This window comes from Hipposideros armiger, unplaced genomic scaffold (genome assembly GCF_001890085.2).
Source record: "Hipposideros armiger isolate ML-2016 unplaced genomic scaffold, ASM189008v1 scaffold_615, whole genome shotgun sequence".
Lineage (NCBI taxonomy): Eukaryota > Metazoa > Chordata > Mammalia > Chiroptera > Hipposideridae > Hipposideros > Hipposideros armiger.
The window spans coordinates 590,001-607,872 of NW_017731965.1; the positions used below are offsets into that span (position 1 = coordinate 590,001).

The following is a 17,872-nucleotide window of genomic DNA, read 5'->3' on the forward strand; positions in this document are numbered from 1 at the left end:
AAGCTTCGATTGGGGGAACCTTTATAAACCCACTGGAATTTAGTAATGCAATGGAGCTCACAGGAGAGGCATGGTATTCATTTCAGAGGAAAACATGTTTTATTTTCTAGAAAATAGGGTTTAGGGAATGGAGGACTCCTAAGCAGAATGATTAGAAAGATAAGATAGTCATTTGGCCTATTTCTTAGTCATCGCCTAAGCAGTTTCATTAAACAGGCGATTTCTACTGAATTTTTTTTCCTATTGACTTTTCACATAAGTTAACAAAGAAAAATGTATACTTTTGCTTAGAGAACTTTGCCTTTTAATGTAACCTTCAGGAGGGTCCTGGGTATACTAGGTACAACTTTCAGATTTAGTGATGTCTCTCAAGATGCAGGTAAACTTCAGCTATTATTTAAGGAGTCATCTCTTAAGCATATGAATTAAAATCTGTTGACTATGTCAAGGGTGGCAATTATTTTTTCAAATCATAAGCTCAGGAATGTAAAATGATATACCTTTATTTTTATTTAATTCTTCCATACCTTGAGCTTCTGTGTTATTTTGTTAGGGCTGCCGGAACAGAGTGCCACAAACTGGCAGGTTTAAAGTATTGCATTTTTGTCTCTTAGTTCCGGGGACTAGAGGACCCACATCGAGGTGTCGGCAGTGTTGGTTTCTTCTGAGGGTTTTGAGGGAGAACCTGCTTCATGACTTTCTCCTGAGCATCTGGTGTTCTGCCAAAAATCTCTGGTGTTCCTTGGCTTGTAGAAGCATCACCCTGATCTCTGCTTTCATCTTACATGGCATTCACTATCTCCAGATTTCACCTTTTTATAAGACACTAAGCATGTTAGATTAAGGCCCCACCTTTCTACAGTTTGAACTCATCTCACAATAACTAATTATGTCTGTAATCTTACTTGCAAATAGAGCACATTCTAAGATACTAGGGCTAGGGCTTCAACATATGAATTTTGGGGGGACACAATTCAACCTGTAACAGCTTCCATCCTATCAATGATAAAATCCTTATCTAATTGAATCCTGGGTATACTCAGACAATTTGGGGTTTTCTCTGGAGTCAAGAGAATAAGGGCTATGGGGACATAAGGTCTTTGGAAGTAAACTGCTCACAGCCCATAGGCCTTTGCTGCAGCCCCCTTATTCTGGCTTCTTGAGGGTTCTATAGTTGCTCTTTTCTCTCCCCACTGTCATTTGCTGCAACATCTGTGTTTCCCATTTGGTTTTTGGTTGGCAGTCCTTGTATTCCCCTCTACTCATTCTAACCATAGTCCTCTTCAGGCAGTTCCTTTCCCTCTTCAACAAATTGTGGTTGCCCTCCTGTGCCATGCTGGTAGGACATGTGGTGGCCTGTGTCAGATACCTGTGGCCTTCACAGCCATTTCTATTCTACTGAAACTGTTTCAGTCTGATTCAGAGGAAATTTGAAAAGCTTCTCCAGGGTTATGCAGTTAGATCCCCAACCCTGCACCTCGGTGTCCATGCTCATTGGAGGGGACAGGGGACAGGGCCCTTTCCTGGAAACCAATACAGTTCATAGCTCTTCTCAGCGCCTTGCTTGCATACTGGCTCAGCACATATTCTTCTGAATAATAGTGTCCTCCCATTCAATCAAGTATATTCTAACTGAACATTTCTGTCATCTAGGCCAGTGGATTTTCCTCTCTCTTTTTCTCTTCCCAACACACCTGAGAAATACAGCACATGCTCTTACTGTTATGGATTTTCAGATAGAGAAGGGGACACCAGCTTCTTGAGAAATATGGGTGAAACAGGGCAAAGGGAAGACAATTCTAATAATGCCTCCTAAAAAGAGACATGTCCTGCATCCCTAGAGAAATACTGAAAGATGTACATTTTTAACTTACCAGACAAAAAAAATGAGGCCAGAAAAGTTCAATGATTAACTAACCTGCTGAAGCTCACAAAGCCAGCTGTGGAATCTACATTATAATAACAACTAGTTTCCTGAATTCCCAAGCTAGTATGTGTGTGTGTGCGCTAATTTTTGAATGAATTTGATATATAATCATATATTTGATTTTATTAAATTTACTACCTAAGATTCAGCCAAAATATTGTGTCCTGTTGGCTGTAATATACATTTTGCTCCTCAATCTTAGGTTACCAGAATTCTAATTTTAAATCCCTTATTTTTAGCAGTATTCATGCCAAACCTACTTAAAAAAATAAACATATCAGGATAATCTACAATATTTTAACAAGTACTTTTAAAAACAAATGGGATTTTAACTGTTCATGATTGTTTTCAGTAGCAAACAAGATTTGACTACAATTACTGTCTACTACCATTATCCTGTATTAATATGTGAATGCCCCATTTGAAGAAATTTCTTTGCTTTGTTATGAGACAAAGAAAATAATTGAGGCTATAACATGGAATTTTCAAGATGAAAATTGGGGTTAGTTAGCCTAATATTTAATTTTTCAGATGAGTGCACTAAGATATGGATTCCTGAATTCTTTTATCTTCAAGCTTTAGCATTAATTAATTTTCAGTAGTAAAGTCTGATAATTAATTATACTATTAAGAGTTCTTTCACCAAGTATGATGAATAATCCAACATTGGGCATGTGAGTTCCAAAAGGAAACAGCAAAAACTAAACCAGTGTTGTCAAGCCACCAGTCCATAGCCTTTACTGGCACCACCTTTTCTAGAACAAAAAGACCCTCTCAAGTCTATCGCATTGCAACTAAACAGATGATATTTGATGTAACGGGGAAAACATAGCTTTTTACAAGATACGTAACTTTGAGCAAGCTAATTATACTTTAGGCCTCTTATTTGTAAAACAGGGAAACAAAATCTATCTCACTGGCTCTATGTGGGAATTAAACAGATTAGCCTGTGTAAAGCACTTATCATGGTACCTGGATGCCAACAATTACTAGCTTCCCTTTCTTCTCTTCTTATTCATTTTGCTGATCAAGGTCACAGGGCTGATTAGTGTCCAGGTAGGATGAGAGCCCAGACCTTTTCATTTCTAGGGCAAAGGCCCCTTCTACATAGCATTCTTCCATTGGTCACATTGTAATGTTCTCAGGAATGGGAAACAGATATATCTAAGATGTATTTTGTTAGCCTGAGAAGCAAACAAGAGACTACTGCCCCTGTCTCGAAAATGGTTGTTTCTATCTTAAACCATGGTAATTGTAATATTATTATAGGTAAGAGAACATTTTACAGTCTTTTCTTAGAATTCAAGATGTGGCATAGTTCTTTTTATTTCTTGTACCTAGAAAAGGCTGAGGAATCTATAGTCACTCAGAAAGAATAGGAGAAAAATTGAGTGCATCCGTTATTAAGTGAACATGCTTGAATCCACTGGAAAATAGGACACAATGCAGGCCTTGGGAATTTACATATTTCACCAAAGTAAACAGGTTTTTAGGGCCAACTGGGTGCTCAAATTAAAATATCTATTTTAAGGTTATTATGAGGCTTTAGCAGTGGTATATCTAGCTAATTAGACACCCAGAGAGAATCATTTCTTTAACATTTATCCTCTTCGATATGGTAATTTTTGATATCCCTCATCCATTTTGCCCACTCCTCACCCCCTACCTCTGGCAACCACAAATATGATATCTTTTTTCCCCCTATTTCTACTTAATGTGCCTTTACTTGATATTTTGTTCTCTTTTTCTGTAAGTTTGGGGTTTGTTTTTTTTTTGGTTTGTTCATTTGGTTGTTCTTTTTTAGATTCCATGTATGAGATCATGAGTATTTTGTCTTTCTCTGTGTGACTGATCTCACTTAGAATAATGTCCATAAGGTCTGTCTATGTTGCCCCAAATGTCAGGATTCACTTCTTTCTCATGGCTGAATAATATTTTATTGTTTGTGTGTGTGTGTGTGTGTGTGTGTGTGTGTATCACATCTTCTTTATCCATTCATCCTATGCATATACCACATCTATTTATCTATCTATCATCTATCTATCTATCTATCTATCTATCTATCTATCTATCTATCTATCATCGACTTTTAAGACTTTAAGAGGATCTGAAGCCAAAGATGTATAACTAATCCAGTAGGCACATTTGTTTTCACAGTTTATTTTCATCCAAATGTGAGTAGACTTACAAGAGAGCAATAACAGCTGACCCCTGTGTCTTTCTGTTGTTTCTTTTGTATATTTGGTTAAAGTACAATTATTTTTAACTGGTATTTGCAAATGGCTAATTGATTTTTAAAAGTTATTCAATACTGGTAAAGTATTTCTATTTTGAAACTGTTTTCATTTAAAAATAGTGTCAACTTCTCTTCTATTGTTCACTAATGTATAATATTTTAACAAGTTCATCACCACTGACTGGAGTAGATTAATGCGTTTGTGTTACCCAGGTAAACGGGATCATGAATTAATGGTCACACTGCTGCTGTTGCATTGTTGATTTAAGGATTACAAAGTTTTGTTCTGTCTTTGTTGGAATCCCTTTCCTAGAGCAGTGGAAATCAAGGCCTCAGCTTACCTGGGAAGCACTGGAGAAAGCCAGACATGCTTCCACAGTCTCACCTGAAAAGGAGACTAAACTATGGGATTTTTCTTTCCACCGTGACTTTTCTTCCCTTTCCAGTCACTAGTTACACCATTCACAGCCCTTGGAGCAATAAGAATAGCCTTTTACTTTTTCATTTTCATTACTTTGGCTGGGAGTTGTTTTGGCATTTCTGTGACATTCTCGTTCTGTGTTTGTTTTCTTTTGTCTCCTTGGGAACTTATTTGAAGGGCAACAGATTTATTGTCAAGCATGTTGGATTGTTTATTATAACATCATATTTCATAGCTGTAGAAATTGAGTTATCTGGAGAAGAACCGGAACTGGAATGGTCTAGACAGCCAGGGATGGGGGATGCTTTGCTGGTAGGACTTCCTGTAGCCCTGGGCAAGGGTCATCCTTTGACCTGTGCACTTGGAGCCTTGTTCTGGGCCTCATGATCTAGGGGTTCTGCTCCAGCTCTCCTTGGCCAACCATCCCCAAGGCCAGGGTGTGGTGGTCTTTCTGAGAGACAAACGGACATGGCCACCTGGAACCCTGAAGCCTGCTACCTTTGCTGTCCCAGGCTGAGGTGCCTGGGACCCAGGATTTTTCATCCCAAAGGTCCCCAGCTGTCTTCCAGAGCCTGGTTTGTGGCAGCGCACAAGGCTTTAGGATGGGCTGATGGTTAAGGAGCAACTATTATAGGAGAAGCAGGGGAGAACAGGGATTGGCAGAGCTGTGGAACCAAATATAGATCTTAGCCTGGGTTTCAGAACGCGTTTTCAGGCCTCTCCCAGCATAGATTAAAAATGAGGAGGAGGGGCTTGCTGCTAGCCCTAGCCGATTTGTTTTCATACCTAAGAGAAAAAAGTGTCCTCATCTTTTACACAAACTTGGGTTAGGAAATTGAATAATCAGGATCTATTATTTGCAACTGTTGTGGGTTGAACTATGTCCACCCCATCCTACCCCCAAAATAAATAAATATATAAATATATAAAAGATATGTGAAGCCTTACCCTAACACCTTGTACTCATGAATGTGACATTTGCAAAAAGGGTCTTTGAAGATGTAAATAAGTTAAGATGAGGTCATACTGGAGTAGAATGGGCTCTCAATTCAATGACTAGCGCACTTGTAATTAGAAAAATGTGCATACACACGCAGAGGAAAAGGTCTGTGAAAAAAGATACAGAGATTGGAGTTAAGCTGTCACAAGCCAAGGACCACCAAAATTTTAGGAGAAGACCAGTGTCTAGGAGAGAGGCATGAAAGAGCTGCTTCCTAAGATCCTCCAGAAGGAACCAATCTGCTCATGCCTTGATTTTGGGTTTTTAGGCTCCAGAACTATGAGAGAGTAAATTTCTGTTGTTTTAAACCATTCAGTTTGTGGTACTTTGTATGGAAGCCCCAGGAAGCTAATATACAATGGATAAATTATTTTGAAAAATAGGATGCTTTTCAAAGCCATGTTATTGACTCTGTAGTGGAGATTACCTCACCACAATAATACAGCAAATTAATTCCCTAAGATCTGCCAAAGTTCTTACTAACTCTGGATAAAGAGTAAAAATAATCTGATGATAATTTTCTTTCTAAAAAATTATATGTTTATCTCCAAATAAAATTGTACATGCTATTATTTGATAATTCTGGACAGTAAAAATAAAATCAATTCACTTTCTTAAATTGGGGAAAGTAAATCAAGGAGGCCTTTACTGGGCATAAAGTTCAGAAACAATATCAAGGCAGATGACCCGGTTCTACACTGGCTGTTATGTTTGCGCTGTTGTCTTTGCCTGTGATCAGATGACAAAGGCAAACACATTATCTGACACAGCACTGGCCTAAGTGTGTTCCCAGGATGTTAACACAGGTTGCAAGGAAGAGGGTTCCCTTGTGAAAAAAATAAAAACTGCATATTCTGAGCCTAATGAAGTTAAATGGCTTTTTAATGACAGAACATCTAAGGGACTTTGGTGTGCTAATATATATCATGACACATTGAAAGAGGAATATAGCTGGACACTTACCTGTATATTTTATGATAAAACTGTTTATGGAAGGAGTTTCTGAAACTGGGTTTCCATGGACTAACTTTGGGATGCAAGCACCTTAGAATATTGCTTCTACTGATGTTCCACAGGATCAATTTGGGATAGATCTATCCCTATCATCTATACATTTCCCCCCTATTTAAAAAAATCTCCCTCTTTTAAAAATCTGTAACCTTTTACCCATGCACCCTTACCCAGATCTGTTATATATACCTTAAGTTATAGTCTAAGATGTCTCATTCAATATTAAACAAACATTGAGTATTCTTTCATCCCAGGTTCCAAAAATCATTACTACCATATTCCTTTAGCTTCTAAATCATTTCTATTATCTCTGCTGTTGATATGAAGCCTTTTTATGAGAATGAACCACAAGAATAGCTGATATTCAACACTTATAACATGGCAATTTTATGTGGCTCAATCTAATACACGAACATTATTAAAGGAGTCATTACAGTTACCAAGACACTTCATTTACCAAAGAGGCTTAGCCACTTCAAGAATTTGGCATAATACTTTTATAAATAGACTGGATGGTTGGCAGGAGAAATCACTTATGCTTGTAAATGATACCAAGCTGGCCGAGATTAACATTATCATGTAGGGCCAGACAGGAATGCAAAATGATACAATCAGTTTGATGAAGTAATGTGCACTGGATGAAGTGAATTGTAATTAGGGTGCATACAAGGTTTTGTTTGTGAAATAGAATAATTAATTTGAAAAATGCAGTGGAATAGAAACATTTACATGGACTGGGCTGCATGCGGAGGAGTTTTAAAGTCATAGCCAATCAATCACAGATGCAGGCTCTGCTGAACATGCTCAAATTGTGCACCTCTTAACCATTCTGATCGACTGTCTGGACCTCATCATGTGGATTTTGGCTGCCACACTGAATGGCCGTTGGCACCAGATCAATGGTTCTATTCCATTTGGTCTATGAATTTCAAGCATTAAGACAAAGTATTATTATCTTGAGTAATATAAGAATACTCTCCATTCAAACTCTCCTTACCTTTCAAGGCCCAATTAAAAGTCAAGGAGGTCCAGAAAGTCTCTCCCTTCTTATTTCTATAGGTCATAGACTGGATTGCTCAACTTATTACAAGGTCTGAACAAACAATCCTCTTTGTATATCAGACTCAACTTTACTCTTATAAATTCTTTGAGGACAAGGGCCATGGATTGTGTTTTACACTTTGGTCAGGCTAACATTTAGTCAATAAAAACATTAGTAGGCCTCATCAAGCAAGAGTTAATAAAGTTATGATCACAACAATAAAAACAGCAAAATGTTGATTTGAGAGCATGAAAGGCTGAGAAATTTCTGTGTAGGTAGATGAATATGGATCTTATCCTTTTGATTCTTAAACCAAATTTCCTTATTGAGAAACAAGATACATACTTATTTTTCATGTCTATCTTATCCAAGGTGGTATTTAATATATCCATAAAATTTTATTACATGTTAAATTCAAATAAATATAAAGCCAAATTTTAGTTTAGTGGAGTTTCATATAAGGTTTCTTATTCACACTTTGTGGTTTTATGTGCTACAAAATGTACTTAAATGGAAATAATTTTTACTAGGCTTTTGTCTCTGAAATATGGAGATGCTAGCTAGATTTTTTTATTCTATGCTAGATTTTCTGATATGGCTTGTTAGACTTCTGGTTTATCATCTATCCTAATGTCTCTATAAATTAATTCAATTTTTTAGCATGATTTATCAAAGTTGATTATTGAAATGAAATTCACACATTCCATTGTACTGTATATAATAGTGTTACCCCTCAGTCACTGTAATATGTGTGTGTGTGTGTGTGTGTGTGTGTGTGTTTGAATTTATTATAGCTGAGTCTTGAACCAACATTACCCTTAAGATTTTTAGGTACAACAGTGGTTTCCTTTAGAAAACAATTTTAGTCTAACTAGATGTTGTTAAATCCTCAGGCCATGGTAAGTGTGACTGTGGAAAGTGCAAATGTGACAAAGGATGGTCTGGGGACGCTTGCCAGTATCCAACTAACTGTGACCTGACAAAGAAAAAAAGTAACCAAATGTGCAAGAATTCCCAAGATGTCATCTGCTCTAATGCAGGTAAGAATTATATCCTATGAAAATTCATAAGTGAAATAATCAAATTTTGTTTTTGAATGGAAGTATGTAGGCATTGAGAAATATTAACCCTCTGAATCAGACTGCATTTGAGCATTTTTTTAGAAATGAAATTCAGATAAATCAATAGAAAAAAAATGTCATCTTGCTGAGAATGGCAAGTTTGATATTCTCCAGCTGTTCCAAATGTCTCCTTCAAGTGGAATATTCATTGGAAACAGCACTCCGATAACATTTTATGTAAATTGTGAGTCATGATTTTGAATACTGAATTAAATCTTTTAAAAAGGCTTTATATAAAGTGACTTAATTATTTTCTGTTATAGATCAAGGGTGCTTTGAATTTATACCTTAGCATCAAATAGAACCAAACCTTTTTAATTTGATGGAAGTTTCAGATGCAATGGATGTGAAACTCATTGAAGAATATAGTGACAGCAAGATTCTTTGTTTGACCAAAATATTTTTACATCTCAAAGAAATTATTTAACAGTATTTCTTAGAAACTTACAAGAAACTATTAAAATTAACAACCAAAATCATATTTTAAAAAACTATGATTTTAGTTTCAATGGTTTTTAGCAAGCGTTTCTATAATTACTCTTTTTTATTAAATTAATTGGGGTACATTGGTTAATAAAATTAACCAAGGTGATATTTAACAATTTTATAATACATTATCTATATACTGCATTGTGTGTTCACCACCCACAGTCAAATCTCCTTCTGTCACCATATATTTGACCCCCTTTACCCTCTTTTAACCCCACTCCTTACCCTCTGGTAACCACTAAACTATTGTCTGTGTCTATGAGTTTTTGTTTGTTTGTTTTTCTTGTTTGTTGTTTTTAGTTTTATATTCAAAATATGAGTGAAATCATATGATTCTAGACTTTCTGTCTGACTTATTTCACTTAGCGTGATAAACTCAAAATCCATCCATGTTGTCACAAATGGCAGTATTTCATCTTTTCTTATGGCTGAGTAATATTCTATTGTATATATGTGCCACATCTTCTTTATCCAGTTATCTAACCAAGGACATTTTGGTTGCTTCTATGTCTTGGCCACCATGAATAATACTGCAATGAACATAGGGGTATATATATATATCTTTACAGGTAAATGTTTTCAGATTTTTGGGGGCAGACACCCAGAAGAGTGATTGCTGGGTTATGTGGTAACTCTATTCTTAAGTTTTTGAGTAAACTCCATATGGTTTTCCACAGGGGCTGTACCAATTTGCATTCCCACCAACAGTGTATGAGGGTTCCTTTTTCTCCACAGCCTCTTCAACACTTGTTATTACTTTTCTTGTTGATAACAGCCATTCTAATAGGTGTAAAGTGTATATTATTGTGGTTTTGATTTGCATACCCCTAATAGCTAGTGAAGTTGAGCATCTTTTCATATATCTGTTGGCCATTTTTATGTCTTCTTGGGAGAATTGTCAGTTCAGGTTCTTTGCCCGCTTGATCTTTTTGTTGTTGAGTTGTATGAGGCTTTTTGTTTGTTTGTTTGTTTGTTTTGTTTTTGTTTTATATACAGAGGGTGCCAAAAATGTACACACATTTTAAGAAAGGCAAAAACTGTATTAAGATTGTAATAATGTATACTAATAAGAAAAGATGAAGACAAGTCACGTTTGACTTCTGCAATTACAAAAGGTGCTCAAAGTGGTTATTATCAGCGTAATTTTAATACAGTTTTTTTTCCTTTCTTGAAATGTGTATACATTTTTGTGGCATCCTCTGTATTTTGGATATTAGCCCCTCATCAGAGGCATTGTTGGCAAATATCTTCTTCCATTCAGTTGGTTGTCTCTTTGTCTTCTTGATGGTTTCTTTGCTGGGCAGAAGCTTTTTATTTTGATATAATAATTCCATTCATTTATTTTTGCTTTTACTTTCCTTGCCTTTGAGGTCAAATTCATAAAATCTTCTCTAAATCCAAGGTCCATCAGTTTAGTACCTATGCTTTCTTCTATGCAATTTATTGTTTTGGGTCTTATATTCTGGTCTTTGATCCATTTTGAGTTAATTTTGGTATATGAAGACAGACAGCAGTCTAGTTTCATTGTTTTCATGTGGCTTTCCAATTTTCCCAGCACCATTTATTGAAGAGTGCATGAAGAGTCCACTGTATGTTTTTAGCTCCTTGTCAAAAATTATCTGCCCATATATATATGGCTTTATTTATGGGTTCTCAATTCTGTTCCATTGGTCTGTGTTTGTTTTTCTACCAATATCATGCTGTTTTGATTATTGCTGCTTTGTAGTATAAATTGAAGTCAAGGAGTATGATACCAAGGCTGGATGAGTGGCTCAGTTGGTTAAGAGCTCGCTCAAGAGTGTGAGCTCTGAGCAACAGTGGTTTGATTCCTGGCCCAAGCTGAGCTGCTGCTGAGCTGCCAACAGGTGGCACGATGGCTCAGCTAAAAAAAAAAAAAAAGGAGTGTGATACCTCCATCCTTGTTCTTTTTTTTTCAGGATTGCTTTGGCTATTTGCAGTCTTTTATGATTCCACATAAATCTGATGATTTTTTTGTTCTATTTCTTGAAAATAATGCTATTGGGATTTTGATGGGGACTGCATTAATTCTGTATATTGCTTTGGGTAATATGGCCATTTTAACTATTTTGATTCTCCCAATTCATGGACATGGAATAATTTTCCATTTCTTTGTGTCTTCTTCAGTTTGTTTTATTACTATCTGGTTTTCAGTGGCTAGGTCTTTCACATCCTTTGTCAAGTTTATTCCTAGGTATTTTATTTATTATTTTTGCAATAGCAAAAGGAATTGTTTGTTTCATTTCTTTTTCTGACATTTAATTGTTACTATATAGGAACACAATGGATTTTTGTACATTGATTTTGCATCCTGTATCTTTACTGTATTTGTTTATTGTTTGTAATAGGTTTTGGTTTAGTTTTTTTTCTGTTTTTGAGTCTTTAAGGTTTTCTGTATAAAGAATCATATCATCTGCAAAAAAATGACAGTCTGACTTCTTCATTCCCAATTTGGATGCCCTTTATCTTTCTCTTGCCTAATGCTCTGTCTAGTACACCCAATATTATGTTGAATAACAGTGGTGAAAGAGGGCATCCTTGTCTTTCTGATACATTTAGGTATGTGGAGCCTCAAAGTCAGCTTTTCTCAATACTGGTTGAACTTGTGAATAGTCCTGTCCTAAACTAGAGGCTCTGATTCAATTGCCTTGAAGTGTGATTCAGACTATAGTGGGTTTTTAAAGCTCTCTGTGTAATTCATATGTAGATCCGAGGTTGTGAGCCATTGCTCTTCCTGCTAAAAGGATTTGATTACATAAATATCTTCCTCCCTGAAGCACACTTTGTTGATAGAGTCCTGCAATCCAAGCAGAGCTAAGACCTTTCCACAGTCTTTGATTGTGACCAATTGCTCTGTGTAGATTAAGTGTGGTGAGATTGGTTTGCCTGTAGGAATCAGGGCCATACCCAAAACAAGGTGGGAGTGCACCAATGGGGGACCATGACAAATGGTCTTAGCAGTCAGGGCACTTTCTATGTTTGTTGATATTCTCTTCGCTTCTCTCCAGCACTTTAGTCTTGTCTTTCCTCTCAGTAGGATTTCTCTACTTCCAGTTCATAACACCCAACCCTCCAAACACACACTGCCGCTTTCGTTTTGAAAACTTTATGTTTTACAAATTTCTTTCAATAATGAAACTTGAATTCTGTGTTGTTTCTTTGTTGTCTATTATATTTATTTATTCATTTATTTATTGTTTTGTTTTTAAATTAAATCCAGGTTATTATTATTTTTTCTTTTACATAACACATTATAACAAATAGGAGTTAGCTGAGGGATCCAAAGATGTTTCAACATTAAGAAATATAAACATGTGACATACTACATTAACATTTCTTAAAGGAGAAAATTTGCAGAATTGTTTTAGTAGATAAATACATTTAAGGTACAAAACATGTTTTTCAGATATTTGTAGCTCTGTCTTTTTTTTAACATTGATACAATACTTTTCTGTAATCTATCATCTATATTCCAGTTTTGTCAGTTGACCCAACAATTCCCCTTATATCTTTGCACCTTCTGTATAGGATCCACTCTAGGGGCAGTGTTATGATTAGTTGTCATCTCTCTTTAGCCTCCTTTAATCTGGACCATTTCCACAGGTGATGGCATTATAGAATGGGCAATTTTGAAGAAAATTGTCCCCAACTTTTTTAAAAATAGAATTTAACTCATTTTGGGTGTCTGATATGCCTTTATGATCAGATTCATGTCATACATTCTTAGATGAAATACTTGATAGATAATTTTGTTTTCTCAGGATGTGATATCTGGAAGTACATGATATCCCTCTGCTCTCACTTGCAAGGTTAATATTGATCACCCGGTCAAGGTGCTGTCTGATTTCTCAGCTCTGTAATTACTGATTTTGCCATTGTAACAAATGAACAAGACTGTGGGGAAATACTTTGAAATAATGAAATACTCCAATCCTCATGAAAATGACCCCAGATTTACCACCATGGACGACTCTCACCTGATCCAGTGTTTACAGTGATGATTGAAAAATGATATCCAAATGGCAACATTCCCTCCATATTTACCAGTTGCTGCTCAACATTCTACCACATACAAGTCTTCTCTCTTCTACCAATTATTTGATATTTCATTGGCTTAGTGATTTATTATCAGACTAGGATCACAATTCCTATTATTTCAATGGTTTATTATTCATTATTGTACTTAATTATTCTGGTGCTCAGATTATCCCAGGTTAGACTACTGGAGTCATTTCCAACTAGCTTCTATGACCTAGTGACATGCTCTCATTGCTTGTTTTGTTTTAATAGTCCTTTACTTTCTGGCATAATAAAGTATTTCAGTCGTATAGCTCCTGCCCAGCAACAGCTTTGGAATTAATCATTTCTCCAAAGAACTGGTTCCATTCAGTGAAGAACGGTATTAGAATAAATTTTGTGAGCATTAGGGATTCTTACTTCTACTGGATATATTTGTTTTTTGGCTCATTTTGCAAACAGGCTACTTATGCATGAATATATATGTATAAATATATATATATATATGAATATACACACATACACATAAGCATATTTTAAAATCATGAATTCACACCAATACATCCAACTGCAATTCATTCCCACAAGGTACTCTGGCTCCCAACATCAACATATTTACTCATTTGCTCAATCCTATCCTACATATAAAGTTGATTTTAGAATTGCTCAGTACACACCGCTATACAAAAACAAACAAACAACAAACAAAAAACTACCAAAAAAATCTCAGGATTTGCAATTCACCCCCTCTTTCACTTTCACCCTACCTCCAAAATGCCCAAGATTGGGTTATATAGTCAAATGCTATATTCATAAGTTACTTGAATTTCTTTTTTTCCCCCTTTAGTGCAGTTATGGTATTGTTGGAAATACAATTGAGCTTTTTTATTTCAGACCGGTTTAAGTTTTAGGTTTTCTTTTTCTCTTTCTTATCCTCATTGATTTCATTTTATTTTATAATATGTAGAACATTATCATGCTTCCAAAGTCAAAACTTTACAAAAAAGCTTACTCAGTGAATCATTATTCTCTTCCTTAAACCTTCATCCTGCTCCCCCTCATAACTTTATAGGTAACCAACTTTACTATTTTCTGCTTTACCTATGTATATTTTTATTTTTGGTAAAGATAAATAGGTAGATGTATGTGTTATTATTTTTCAGTTTTTCATTGTTTTCCTATGTAGCCTGCTGCAAGTGCTCTTTTGCACTCTGCCTCTTCCACTCAACATTATTTCCTCAAATTCACTCCACATCAGTACAAAGGAACCACATTTTTTTTTTTTCAAATGCATAGGGCTCAGCTCTATACAGGTAGTCATAAGTTATTTCATCAGTCTCCTATGCTTGGACATTTAGGCAGTTTCCAGTATTTTCAAATTATAAATATTATTGCATGATTGAATTGGTGCAGATGTATTTTCATATTTTTGGAAGTGTACCTTCAGGGTAAATTACTAGAAGTGAGATTGCTGGGCCAAAAGGTAAATTCATGCTCAGTAGCGCATTGAATCTTTTATCTCTTCCTCTCCTCTCAATATCTAAGCCTTTCAAGTGTACTTTAACAGTCTCATTCTCACTTGTCTGTCTTTTAATGTCTGTTTCTACCAGCCTCATTCAGGACCACTCCTCCCAAATTGCATTAGTTTATATGACTTCTCTCTACTAATCTTTGCACTTCATATCACAGTGTGGTTTGCTGGAAGCAGCTTGGAGCAGAAGGGGAAGAGGAGGTAAATGGAGAGGGGCATGAGACTGAAGAACAGGCTGAGATGGAACTGAGGGACTAAGGGGTTCCAGAAGCTGACTCTAGCAGCCCAGAAAGGCCAGGCAGTCTCCAAACTGAAGTGAGGCTTGACACTGCTGCACAAGGGTGTAGGCTGATGTTCAAGACAGGGAAACAAACCTAGAACGAGACAGCTATATTAGTAAGAATGAAAAGTCAGGGCTAAAATAATCTAGCAGAAAGTGGAAGACCAATCCTGGAGACTGAGTTAACCGGCAACCAGGAAAGAGAAACAGTATGACATAGCATGAACACAGGAGTCTGGCACTTTTGCCTGGGCTTCCATATGCCATATCTTGGAGCCTCGGTTGTGATTTCTACTTGGCGGGTGAGATAGGAAGTCTCTGAGCTGTTGTAAACTTCCCACATCAGCCAGGAATGGTTCGAATGTGTGGATGGGAAGGAGTCTGCTTGTGGGAGATGTCAGTGAGAAGTTGTAGAATGCGGAGGCAAACACCATTCCTTCCCACCTTTCCTGAAAACAGCTACTACATACACAGTTCTAACCATGTTACACTCATTCCCAAACCAGGAAAGTTTCAGGTGTTCCAGGTTAAATACTAAAATTTCTAACCAATATTCTTGATCCTCTACTATCTGCCTTCAACCTACCCCTCTCTCTGAACTCAAGCAAGATGCTTTACTATTTTTTAATTCTGCATCCTTATTCCTTAGTTCAGGCTCTTTCCTCAACATCACAAGTCTTTTTTCCATCTCCACTTGTTGAAGTTCTATCCATGAGACTAGTGCCAACTCCAGAACTTACTGCTTTACTGTGCCTGTCCTCCTCCACAGAGCCAGACTAAGATTTAGGTTTATATTTCTATAAAGCATTTGTCACAAAGCTATTGCACATGACTTTGCGTCATCTGACTATATATATATATATATACATGAAAATTATCGATCATCTAACTCTTTCTTCCTGGTTTATGATTCAGTTAGTTTTAATTTTATTCACCTTACTGTCTTCTATAGCACCTACCACATTGCCAACAATATAACAGTCAACAAGGGAATTTAATGAATACATATGTTGATGGTTGAAAGACAGCATCAGTAAATGTGAAAGTGAAAAAGAAGAGTGATAATTAGAGAAAAATGAGATGAGGCAATACCATGAATTATAGCATTAGATTTGAAATGAACTTTTATAAATTAAAATAGTTTTTAGGAAAAAAAAAGACAAGAAAATGAGGTTGAATAAAAGTAAAATTCACATGAGTATTCTCAAACAAGAAAAACCACAAGCTCAAATTTTGCAAAATCACTATTTATATGTGACTGTGAGAGAAAGGAAAATTAACAAATAGCAAATTGCAAGTGACTGGGGTATCATGCAGAGGGTGTGAAAACAGGACAACTTGTGGGGTCCATAAATATAAAGTGAGCCTGGAGAAAATATTTGGGAATATGACTAATATACTAGATATCTTAATGGGAGAAGAGGAAGAACCCAAATTTTTCTGAAAGCCTACAATGTAGCAGACACAGTAGTGTTTTTAAAAAGATGGCTGGGTAATGTATTTATCACTTGGTCCTCACTGCAGCCTTATAACATGTTTATTATTTGTAGATAAGGAATTCGAGAATTACAGATGAAACTAATGACTTCAAAAGGGTATAGCTAGTGGGGATTAAAACTGAATTTGGCTACAAGTCTACCTTAGTCCTAAATTCATGTTCTCTCTAGTATACCACAACAGAATCTCTGATATCTGGTAGTTCAAGTCAAATAGAAATATCATCTTTGGTTCCACCCCATCCTTCACCAAGTCATACCCAATCACTCACCAAATTCTGTCTATTCTTTCTCCTGAAAGTATCCCCAAGTTCATGCACTTCTTTCTAAACTCACTGACATCCACCTGGTCAGCCTGTATCTTCTTTCCTGCAGACAAATGTCATAACTCAGTTCCCTATAACCAGTTTTTCCTTATTTCAGTTCATCTTCCATATGACAACCAGAGTAACCTGGTAAAACTGCATAACTGACTTATGCAGTTAGTCATAACTTATGCTTGCTGAAAATATTTCTGTGGCCTGTCATTATTCTTGGATTACATTTGGAAACCTTCAGCATGACATTAAGACTTCCATAAATTGCACCGTTAGTTGCCTTATTCTTTTTATACCACTTTCTCATTATTGTCTATACTCCAGCTGTATTCAATTTTTTTTTCTTATTTCCTATTTTACCACAGAACCTTTGTTGTTGGCTCTTGCTGGAAGTGGGCCTCTTCACCATCTCTCATTTTTCTTGGCTTTTTTTTTTTCTTGCTTTTCAGTCCTCAGCTTAAGTAAGAGCTACTTCTCTAGGGACCCTATCTTTGACCTCCAGGTCTCAGTTAAATCCCCTTGCTATATGCTTTTGCAATACTTTGTACCTCTCCATTTATTTTATCCCATTGATTTCTACTCATGTAAAACTCTGAGAGGAGAATTTGGTAGAGTTGATCTTCTGTTACATTGTCCAGAGTCTAGGGTGGTGTCTGGTGAGGGGTAAAGTCTCAATTAACTTATATTGATTGCTATGATAATCAATTAAAAATTGACAAATAAGTATTTAAAAATAAAATCTCTCAAATGGACATTTTACCTCACAATATCATTTGAATGTTGTTTTACTGTCAGTGAAATCACTCTAGGGGATGTAGTCAAACCCTCAAACTTAGCTGAGTATATGGTATATGGTAGACCAGATGCCTCCAGTGTTTCTGTATCACCCTGAGCTGCCCTGAGGTTTCGGTGAGGTCCGAGGTCTCTATGCCTAAGAAAACCCACCCTGGTACCTTGTCATTAGAA

At 36.2% G+C, this 17,872-nt stretch overlaps 1 protein-coding gene across 1 annotated transcript in view; it reads left to right on the top strand.

Annotated features, from left to right (window-relative positions):
- The first annotated feature begins 8,532 nt into the window (after positions 1-8,532).
- ITGBL1 (integrin subunit beta like 1) overlaps positions 8,533-17,872 on the top strand; it is a 125,556-nt gene continuing 116,216 nt past the window's right edge. The window contains exon 1 of the mRNA XM_019625120.1: positions 8,533-8,677. Coding sequence (XP_019480665.1) covers positions 8,638-8,677 — 40 coding nt within the window. The 5' untranslated portion in view covers positions 8,533-8,637. The remainder of the gene's footprint in view (positions 8,678-17,872) is intronic.